This window comes from Rhyacophila brunnea, unplaced genomic scaffold, assembly GCF_057557595.1.
Source record: "Rhyacophila brunnea isolate RB1 unplaced genomic scaffold, BYU_Rbru_1.0 scaffold_23, whole genome shotgun sequence".
NCBI classification, from domain to species: domain Eukaryota; kingdom Metazoa; phylum Arthropoda; class Insecta; order Trichoptera; family Rhyacophilidae; genus Rhyacophila; species Rhyacophila brunnea.
The window spans coordinates 17,974,046-17,986,086 of record NW_028232893.1 but is presented as its reverse complement, the minus strand read 5'-3'; the positions used below and the strand labels follow the sequence as shown (position 1 = coordinate 17,986,086).

The window sequence follows — 12,041 nt, the reverse complement described above, 5'->3', positions numbered from 1 at the left end:
TGAAGTTTCTCAAAATTATGTAGGTATAACATTATCATTATCATCACGTCGCTATAGTACTTGTTTTCCGAATAGACCAAATGTCGAATGTTCAGGAAACGAAAAACAAAGTTCCCTGTCTTATATTTAAATATCAGTTTATATATCAAGCACTCTGTCTCCTTTTTATGATTGCCACATTATCCAAGAAGAGATTTGATGAATAATATATTAGTATAATTCATTAAACTAAGAGAAAATACGTTTTATTTACAAGTAAGCAATGTGGATATACGGATCATTCTCAGCGCTGGCTCCGAAAAGTGGATATTCGGAACAAAACAAGGACATTCGGAATGTAAGACCGTAGCGTATCGTTGCATGGACCACGGTATACCGTGTGGTCAAAAAGTACAAACTTAAAAACTTAATATTTATTTACGTAATTTTTAATAAATTTACTGATAGGTACCTACATGATTTTTTGTAAATAGGTGATCAAGTTATATCAATGATCGTTTTTACCTAATTTCATAGGTAATTATAAAATATGCCATTCACCATTTTCTGTTTACAAAATTGGGAATCAACATAAAATTATATACCTAATTATAGTTATAAAAAATCTGTATCCATAGATTTACGTAATAATAATGTAGGTAGAAAAATTTTCCTAATTTATATATTAAAACGGTGGCAATGATATTTTTATTGGTCACAAATAATGCTTCATTATGGATTTTAATCGAACTTGATACAATTAAACTTATTACAAACCATATATTGCATATTAGGTATTATGTTTTATTGGCATGGAACAAAAAATAGGGGCATGTGTTATTTAATAACCATTGATTGCGAATATTCTATCCTGAGTATAATATTATAATATAAAATATTCACTCACGAAACCAGAATTAATCATAATAGATCGTACATTTACTAAAATATCTATTGGATAGCCAATAGTATTATAATTATACTTAATGAAAATACAATCAAATGTACTATTCAATGGAAATCCACAAAAAAAATAGGTATAAACATACATCTTATTAATAAATGAGATTAAATATTCGCGTACATTTTAGCATGAATAGATAAAAAGTAAATTAAAAACAGAAAAAGTTTTGATTATAGACATTAATAATAATTATTTTTTAAGACAGTAGTTACCGAGTCACACTGTACAATTCGTATGACCGTTGGGATATTATGTCTGTTTCTCAGTACAAAATACAGTAATTTAGGTTAAAATACTTACTTCCATAACTCTGCTGTAAGTTCAGAGCGAACTGGTGATGTACCAGACAAGATTGATAACTTTAAATTTGATAAATTCACTATTTAAACGATAGAAACTTAAAATAACACAATAGTAGTCAAAATCGCGCGCTTTGAAAGACGAAAAACAGACATCAGTCACATATGAAGTGAGCGACATTAGAAGTAGACAGCGCTATATGAAAGCGATATGCGAGAGTGAGACCGAGCTATTCTATTTGACATTCGGAAAATAAGCACAAAGCAATCGATGCGAAACATGGCGTATTCGGAGTTTTTAAAAAAATATCTCTGTTTCTACATGAAAATATACAATTTTTATAAATGATTTCGGTGTAGTTAGACAAAAGAAATATAACTGCATTAAAATGTCGATTTTGACAAAAATGGATATTCGGAAAACAAGTACTATAGCGACGATCAGTCAGCGTGTATCCACTGCTGAGTGAAGGTATCTCCAAGCTCCTTCCACTCTTCTCGGTCAGCTGGTTTTAGGGCGTCCCTGTGATCAGTTAATGAATCTTAGTCCTGAGCGCCGAGGTGCATTCTCATTTCATTGTGTTCATATACCTAATAAAAGTTTATGTATTTCAAGACGCGTAGGATAAATGATACTGAAGGGCCGAACTGATGCAACTAGTTTATGAATTTTTGAGAAACTCTTGGTTACCATACTTGCCAATACTTATCTAGATAGGTTTTTAAGATAGATATTAATCTTTCTATTATATTATGTAGATGTGCTCTATTTGGCTAGTTCTGCACAAATGTCTTCTTCTTAGTATGCCGTCCGTGGAAATCGGCCGCCATCAGAGCTTTCTTCTCCACAGTTCAGCAGTCTGCACTCGTAACCAGCGCTCGAAATGGAAAAGTTTACGAACCGGAGCGCTCGAAAATTTTCTGAGGATATTAACATAGTTATCAAATTTTATGGGTATTTTATAAACATAAATGTGCTAAATTTTTTTTTATATGGCATATCTAGCTCAGACAGTCAAAATATTTTAACCACGAGACGGAGCGATAACTTTACAGATTCCGCGAACCGGAACGGCGCTCCAGTGCGCTCCGGTCCATTTCGAGCCCTGCTCGTAACAATCAGGGAGGTTTTTAAGGAACGAAATGTGGAGCTTTTTACTAATATCTACGCATTGGTCTGGTCATTAGTTGGTAACTTTTCTAGTTTGGATGCTATGCAGACTTTTAGGTATTTTCCTATTTGTTTGAGGACTTTAATCTGTCAGTCTAAGAATTTTGACGACACACCTATACTACATCTCGAAGTCATTAGTTTTGTCAGGTAGGTATATTAGAAAATTCTTGAAAATGCAGAGGGTTGGAGCGGACCCTTTTTTCCGCTCCAGGATCTGCTCCACTCCGGGTAAAAAGTTATAATATGTAATTACCCATACAAATCTTTAAAAAAAAAAAAATTAAGTAAGGTTGATTATTCGTTATTTTCATTCGTTGTTAGTTTCTATTGATCAAATCGACAGCAAATCGTCTTCATTATCTGCCACTTCTGTCAAAAAAAGTAAGGTTATTTATCATTCGGTTGTGTTGCCATATTTGAAATAATTCAAGTGTTACAAAATGTTAAATATAATATTATTTTCATTGGATTTCAGAATGAAAATTTGATAATAAAAAAAAACATCCGGAGCAGTGGAGCAAAAGTAAAACCCCATTGCTCCACCGCTCCAACGCTCTGCTTGAGAGGATATAGAATCAATGCCAAGCAGGGGTGTTGGGGGTGCACAGCACCCGGGCTATATGATTTAGAGGGCGATAAAATACACAGAAAATACATTTTATAAAACATATCTACCTATTATTATATTCAATTAAATTATGTTAACCAAATCTAATATTGTAATGCATGAAGTACCTACCTATAATAATATGTGTGGTGGCAAATCGAAGAATTAACGCAAAATATATTTAAACATTGGTACAGAATAATAATCTGGATTATGCGTAATAACTAATGACATGCATCACAGTTGTATAAAAATATACAGAAAAGCATTCTCTCAAAGTTTCAATAGAACGGTTCAGTGTCCTATGATAATAATATATATTTCTTCAAAATGTATTTTTATAAATCCAAGAAATTAACCGAATCATTAACAGCCATTGATATACTACTGGATGAATCATATGCTTCTTAAAATGACGCCCGATTTTCAGCGACTCGGCCTTTGTTAAAACTTACTGAGTAAGCCCGATCTAGCTTGTATCTTACTCTAACTAATAGTCAGCGCATGACGACTTGCTCTGTCTGTTTTGCGTTGCAGCCACCCTTAGGTTCACTATTCTAAGAACGCAAATTTAGTTTTACAGCCAGGGCAATACGGGTGAAATTCGGGAATCCATGTTAACGGTCTTAACGCATTATACCTACAAGGAAATATTATAAGACCATATTCGTAATATCTTTTGTGGTACATTTTTAAAATGACACTTGTATGGGAACTGCTCATCTAGTAGTATATCAATGTTAACAGCCCACATGCTCAGCATAGGTCAAAATGGAGATTTTATGGTATTTTCAGAGCATAACCCTGGACATTTTTAGGTCAATAATAATTATTATAAAGCAATCATTATTCGTAGGATGTTTATCACATTTGAATGGTCAAAGACATAGCTTATAATTAGTATCTTTAGAATTATCTTCAAATGTGATAATGATGCCCATTTTTTGAGTAATAAAATGCCTAATTCTGGGATTACTCTAAATTTGGGATCACAAAGATTATAAAATATAATTTTTTATCGTAAATATAATGTTAACATTAATTTTACTAATGGTTTTGTAAATGCGTTTAAAAATTAATAAATCTAAAAAATCTTAACACCACTGCACATGGATGTACTGAACTATGACTATATTCTAAAACATTAGAGCGAGAGGTTTAAAAGAATACTATTTTATGTAATAAAAATACTTTATGCAGTCATCAAATGTTTAAAATAAATATAAAGGATAATAAGGCTTCAAAATTATATTAATAGATTATCTACAACATTTAAGGAATGCCCAGGGTTATGCTCTGAAAATACCATAAAAGCTCCATTTTGACCTACGCTGAGCATGTGGGCCCTTAAGCTATACTATATGAAAGGGCATTACCATAATAAATTGATTGAATGGTTAGTAAAATAAATCGCCTGACGTGCAATTTACGTTGATATTATTAATTATTGGGTCTTATAATGTAAAAGAAAAATAATTTCGACTAGGTATCAATTTTCATTTCTTGTAGGCAATTGAAAAATATTTATATATCTGGCGTGGGGCAATCACCCTTAGCGCGGTTCTGTATAGAATTACTAGCGAGCCATAAGCCGTCCAGGTTGAGATCCAGCTAAAATAGCGTCTCATTTTGAAAACGACACCCTTGCTATCTCAATTTATTATTAGTAGTATTAATAGTAAATATGTTGTCAACAGATGGTGCTGTGCGACCGTGGGGGCAGCGCTGTGGGACTGGGTGCCTCTGGCAGTGGCTTTCGCCTCTCTGGCCGGGAGAGTGTCTCATCGGCTTCCCTTTACAAGCAACGCATAGACAGCATGTTCGACGAGGAGCGTAGTGTCATCAGCCAGACTTATGGAACGGCTCCTGCGCCTAGCGTCGGATCCCGGAGTGCCAGGCCAAAGGTAGGTATCTTCAACTATACTGTGTTAAAATTTGCAAATCATTTCTATATAATTTGAAGGTTTTGTAGAAATCATGTATATGTCATTATGATACTCTTTCTTTTCTTAGAAATGGATATTGAATAACCACATAATATATTACCATCATCATTAGCGGCTTAACAACCCAGGGTGGGTTGCAACCTCCTCCAAGAACTTCTTTCATCTTCCCCTATTCTGGTACAGTGCCCTCCAGGTGCCTGCAACGTCCGCTCTATCATCTTTGTTGACACCGTTCAACTACCGGAGTCTGGGCCTCCCCTTTATACATTTTGTTTCCTCATTCAATACCGAATACATCAGTATTGTCCGGTATTTCGGTAAAAATACTGAGATACCGGTTTTCGAATACCGAAATTTTTGTATTTATATTATTAAATATTTGAAATTCCAGGCTCCGTCAATACCAGGAAGGCTCGATGGTCCCGGTGGTCTCGTCCAAGCCTTGGAATCTTCCCGCCCGCGGTCTACTAGCGTTGGTCAGGCTTCCGGCAACTCCGTCCAGGCAAGTATCGAGCGAATGTTCAGCGAACTGGCGCTGGAAACCGACAGCAACACACCGGGAGCTCATTCATTCAGTGTGGACTACCTTGGATCCACTCCATTACCTCGCAGAGTGACAAGCCTGGCTGGTCTCCAAGCTCCACTGGCCAGGTTATACCTGGCGTATAGGAAGACTAAACCGGTTGTTAGCTTACCGCATACACCAGAATTAGCAGCAAGGTTGGATATATCGAGAGCTGGATTGCATGTACGGCATTGTAGTGCAAAGGGAGATTTGGAACAGCTTAATCCATTTCCAACGATTGCTGTTTGGTCAGCTGTTAAGTTTGTGGTCCAACCATCAGAAGAAGACAAGAATGTTATACAATATGCGTTCTTGCCATTGATTACCGATCCAGATAACATTGACAAACAAGCATTGTTTAAGAGTCTTGAGCCGACAGAGAAGAAATATATTTTAGGACGTGATATTAATACCCATTCACCACTGTTTACGGTTGTTATGAGAAAAATTGGCGTTGCTAAGCAGCTGGAATGTCACGGGTTTGTTTGCCAGACTTCTGAAGACGCCATTGTAATCGCTGCGACACTATACAAATCATTAATGGCTCACATGAGTAGAGTTCCAAGAGCTAGGAATGGTATTGCTGGACCAAGTGTTGCAAGTAGCAGTGCACCAATAAGACCACCGCGTCGTAAGAGAGCTCCATCTTCCTTGAGCGGTGAAAGTGACACGAGACATTCTGTACGGCAGGACACTTTGAATAATAAAGTTAATAAGTCTTTGAAAAATAGAAGACCTGAAGCCCCTGAACCACCACCTCCTCCACCACCACCACCAAATAAACTATCAGGAATCGATCAAGTAAAAGCTAAACTTGCCAGCATAAAAAATACAAATGAAAAATCAGGAAGCAGTAAAGACAATGGGGGTAATTCAATCTATAATGAATCTATGGAGTTTCTGAGTAACCAGCATAATAAACAGCCCAACAGCAGTAAAGATTCATCCGTTAGAAGTAAAGTATCTGAGAAAATTGAACTGTTTTCTGGTATGGAGAAGAATAAAGATATTCCAAGACCGTCCACGCTTCCACCTCCGGTTCCTGTGAAGCCTAAACGTGATGAGACTATCGTACCGGCTGAGGTCACTGCCAAGACTACGGTTGAGCCACTAAGGAGGAGTCACAGTCTCAGAAATTCTTGCGAGCCTGGGGATATTCTGACAAAAGTGGCCATTCCAAGGTCTGGAAGTTTTCTCAACGCCAGCGGGCTGAGTAGATACAAGTCAACGGGGCAAAGGTAAACGAACTATTTAAATAATTTGTTCCTAACTATAAGATGAATAGATTTTGTGAGGTAGGTACTTAATAAATTTGGAGGGTGCTGACCATAGACAATATACGTGTGCTGACTAAGCTCAGAATGGATTATATGACATAAAACTAAAACTCTCTGTTCTTACGGTACATATAGTAAACCAAAAATATAGTAAATCGATTTTATGATAGAAAGCGGGGTTTGAAATGCTTAAATTTGGGTGCCGTTATAAAAAAGAGATGTCAATACCTCTTCACTTTGATTTTGCAGCTGGGCACCATTCGAAGTAAGGGGATCCAGACGCTTTCCGCTCCTGGTCGGCGTAAACTCTCAAGTTACAGTTATTTTAACTCAAATATTAGTGCTGCATTAATTTTTTTTAAATTATTTTATTTATTATTTTTCAGAAATAATGGCAAGAAAGGTGGTGGATCTCCTCTGGGTTTTAACGAACTATTTAACGAATTCCGGGTTCAAGAAGATCTCCACAGTATGGACGATATCCTGGGAGCCATTATCGACGCAGAAGGCATGTCTTTCAATGACCTCAAACCGATCTACAAAGAATTCCTGCTAAAATTAGCGGTAACCTTGACAAAAGACGAACTGTTCCAGCACAGCAAAGCAATCATGAGAAGACAGAAAAAGAAATTATTAAGAAGAAACAGCACTGTACAGAACAAACGGAAGAAAATGTTGATTGGGGCACGAGGCTTAAAAATGGTGTTCAGAAAACCGTTTGGGAAAGATATACTTAAGAGCAAATTATTAAATATTGGGGATAAGAAACCGGCCAACCCGTTTGATATATCCAAGATCTCAACTAATAAAAAGAAGCTTATTGTCACATCAGAAAGTTCTGTGTCTACTTCTAGTTACGATTTAAGGCAGTTCCACCCTAAAGAGACATCAGCACCAACACCCAAAAGACAAAGCGTCAGAAGAAGGAATTCTAAGAGATCAGAAAAAGCTATTGGTCAGGGCGTCAAGAGTTCGAACCGTCATGGTAAAGGGAGGGCCGTGGAAAGAGTGAGTACTTCAGAAGACTCTGATTTTCTGACACTAAGTAGACGCATGGGGTGCCAGAATAGAAATAGCTCCAGTGGATATGTTTCGTGCTCGGAGTGTGAGTCGGAGAGTTGTGCAGATAGATGCTATTGCGCTGCACGGGCGAGACCAAGGCAGATTCCGTCACCACCAGTGGCATTGGACGCATGCTGCGATAGGTGAGTTTGTAACAATACTAATTACTTATTTGAGTTAGTATTTACTTACTATTTATAGAAGAGGTAAGTGGGGCACATTGGCTTAGAATTCGATGCTTGCTGGTTCGAGTCCCGTCCAGTGTCGTATTTTTTTCAAAGATTTTTTCTAGGAGGTGTTTTCAAATTATGTAATAATAAATTTTTCTATTCAGTAGATAATAAAAAACAATTAAAAACAGCATCTGTTTCATATATATTGCCCTGTTCACACCTGCAAATATGCCGTGAATTCTGTTACGTTCCTTACTCGACTCGGCTAATGCTGATGCAACCACCGATTGTTCGGTTATCAGACGAATGCACTACCTTCACGCCACAGTATGATACTGCAATCGTGACGATTATACAGTAAAATATTATAGTTTAGAATTGTTCCGTTGCCTATGCAGCGAATTTATTATTTTCGGCCATTTGCAATTCCTTACGTAAAGAAACGAGTAAACGTCAGTTGGTACTTTAAAAATATAAACAAGGAGAAACCATTATATAATTTAGTAATATAAGTTAAAGTGTATAGAAATAAATCAACGGCGCTCCAATAAGCAGTCCTTTTTCTTGAGTGTGTAATTTAACAAGATAATTAAGAGCTAGTCAAAGAATCTAGTTTATCACAAGTTTTGTTTTTGTTTTGTTACGCCAAAGAAGTATAACTTCCAACGCGCGTACATAAGTACACACACCGATTTTTGTTTTTATTGAACTAAGAATACAAATTACAGATAGTGATAGTTATTTCTTAAAAATCAATTAAACCATGCCTAAACCAAACCTTAATAGTTTTGGTATGCTATGGGTGATTCGACAAAATCGTGCACACTTTTTCATTCATACTTATTTCTTTTCGTTGAATTAAGAATACCTATTACACCTGACGTTGGTTGGTTTGTTTAAAATTAATTAAGCGCTGCCCAAACCAAACCATAATAGATAAAATATATGAATACGCGTATTAATTAAGTCTCCAAAAAGTAGTATTGCCTGTGGTTACAAAATACTGAGTCATTGCAGTAAAATTGCATGAAGCAGACTTTTAGAAAAAATTTCACAGTGTGAAGCAATCTCGGCAGCTTCCATAATTTTAGGAATTAAGAACTCGCAAGTATCAACACACCGTCGTCAGCTATTTTATATTGAATGCCGTTGACCACTGCAGTGGTGCTTACACCATTATAAATAAAACACGCCAACGGACTTACAACATCGCCAGATTTAAATATTTTGCTGTATTTTTTTGACTTGCTTGAGGCACTTAGACCGTAGTTGACGTTATTGGCGTTGGTATGTAGAACATTTTTCTATAAAAATGTCAGTTTTTATTTTTTTGGTACATAGCGCTTTAATTATACATGTATTCATATTATTCTACCTATAAAATATCCAAAATAGTGTATGATTTAATGGCATAATTTTGGATATTTTATAGATAGACGAGTATTTTTTGACTATTATCTAATATGGCTTGGTTTTCGCCAAGTTTTGATTGAATTTTAAATAGGTACTAACCAACACCATCTGTAAATTATTATAGTCTTAGTTCAATGAAAACAAATACGTATGACTGACAAAGTTTAGTGTGCACTATTTATGTGGGATTTTAACAGTCTACCTCCACTCTTTGCCACTGGTACGAATTTTTGTGACCACAAATCCGAAATACACTCCGCAGTTTTTCTATGCTGTTCACCACCATAGCAATAAATATTTTGTTCTTTACAGAGATGAAAAATGCTGCGAGTGCACCGAAGGAGAGTCGAGCCGTTGTTACAGCTGCTGCGGTTGTGACACTGAGAGCTGTGCAGACAGCGACAAATGCTACTGCCACGCTGAAGAGTTGCGCCACACCAGCGCAGCTGATCTCCACAATACGACAAACATGATAAATCACCACAACCACCAAACCACAAAAAATCGACACCACGCAAACAATAACAACAGACACCTCACAAAACACAGACACAACAAAAGCGACCGACACATAATTCAAAATAAGAACGACCGAAACTTAATAATTAAAAATGATAGAAATGATTCTTTCAGTCTACGACACGATACTACAGATCATATTATCCGGTCACGTCATGAATCGCTAAGAGATCGTCACAAGAATCATGTCATGAACGATCACAGAGGGTCTATGATCAGCGTCCAACATGATGCAATAGGAGACAGGCACTCGGGAGTGGTTAAATGTGCGCCGCGGAGGTCTCCCAGACGAAGGTCGGCGCCCGGTCCAGGTCCAGGGCCTGCAACGCTTGATTCACTGTATTATGAGCCGCTAAGGCCGAAGGCTCGGTCTGTCATCGATAATACTGCCAATGGACTTGATTTTCTCACTCGAAGGAGTTCAAGGTAATATTGTTATAACATAAAGAATACATTTTGCAGACTCTTTATTTGACTGCGAAATTCCCACATCTGTAGTTATTTTAACAAAAATGATACAGCATTTTAGTAATTTCCCGTATCTGAACATTGGAGAAATAAACCTGTAATAGCCCGTATCTTACCTCTAACCTGTCAAGCGTGTTGACGTGTGTTAAATTCAGCTTCAAAATGTCACTTTCGAATTATTTAAAAGGTAAAACATTAAGTAATATAACAAATTCGGATGTTTATCTTTCTATTAGTCTTAGAGTAATAATATAAAGAGAGTGGGTATTGTTCGCCAAAATGAAGCCGTGTTTCTTGCGTATAGCGCACAGTTGAACCTCAATTTTTTTATTATTAACATTATACCATCATATTGATTCTCAGTATGATTACCAAACACAAAAACAACTAATTTCAGCAACACATGCTCACAGTTTTAATTCTGCCGTAGAAATTCTATCTTACTATAACACATATTGCGGAGATATAAGCGTGCTGAATGCTTTCTCACTCGCACTTATGGTTCGTTTTTGTTCAGGCTAGCTCTCCTTGGATTAATATTTTTTGTTCAATTACAATTTCCTAATGAAGAATTAATTGAAATTGAAGTAAATTTATCTTTTATTTAGGTTTGATACCTTCGAAAGGATGAGCTGCTCAACGGAAATTGGCAGAACTGGATCAGCGATGAGTCTCAGCCGTGGTGGACGGAAGAGTTACAGCTCCGACAATCTCGCCCTCGACTACGATCTATTCATGTCCAACCATGGACTCGCTGGACACTTTGTCAGCAGGAAGGGTTCTTCTAGAATACCAGGTAGTGTTAAAAAGTTGTTTTCCTTATTCTCTGGTGGTTATAATAATAATCATTATAATTCTGAAGATTTTACTCTAACTGTGACTGCATTCTGGATTGGTACAGGCCATCGTATTGTAGTTTAATAAAGCCCTCTTAAAATGAATAGCGTAAACTCACATAAAGGTGAATGTTCTGTCAACTATGGGTATGTAGCGGAGAAATATGAAGCTTGCAATTAATGCAACAACACATCTGTGCATGCAAAGCCAGCCATAGAAAATGAGCACGTATACACGCTGTACCTTACACTCACTACACTAGCCCCGGTCGGTTGTTATAAATTAATATATTTCATATTTAATTTAGAAAAATCAACGTAATCTTTTTTATCTAATACTATTTTTTTAATATTCCAGCATTCAACTACAGCTCCAAAGAGGCACTCCTATCCCACAAGAATGCGGAGGTGGCCAATCTGTTCTCTGACGGAAGGCTGCTGAGCGCCCACCGAGGACTCTACCGCGGTCCGTCGGCTGCCCTTGCCGATTCGCTGGGATACCTTCCATAACATTAAAAAATTACATATTATCATATAATTTTATTTTCAAAGGATTTGATTATATATTCCACTTAAGTGGTTGAGTTCAGGAATGTATTGTTTTATAAAATCTTTCAGTGGTGTATGTTGAAGTTGTTCAGGGCGCTAAATTCTATCCTGTTTCTTTGATACTTCATATTTACATTGCGCCGAAAACCTCTGAATAAAACTACACGACTAATCAAAATAAGAGGATGGTAATCAATAATATTAGTTACT

General features: G+C 36.6%; 1 protein-coding gene across 1 annotated transcript; it reads left to right on the top strand.

The window, feature by feature from the left end:
• Nucleotides 1-262: 262 nt before the first annotated feature.
• On the top strand, nt 263-11,792 carry LOC147069622 (uncharacterized). Its single transcript, XM_085950853.1, has 7 exons — nt 263-337; nt 4,721-4,927; nt 5,361-6,772; nt 7,198-8,016; nt 9,772-10,404; nt 11,055-11,242; nt 11,641-11,792. Exons 1-7 carry the CDS (start codon nt 263-265, stop codon nt 11,790-11,792), a joined length of 3,486 nt encoding a protein of 1,161 aa, XP_085806979.1.
• The last annotated feature ends 249 nt before the right edge of the window (nt 11,793-12,041 follow it).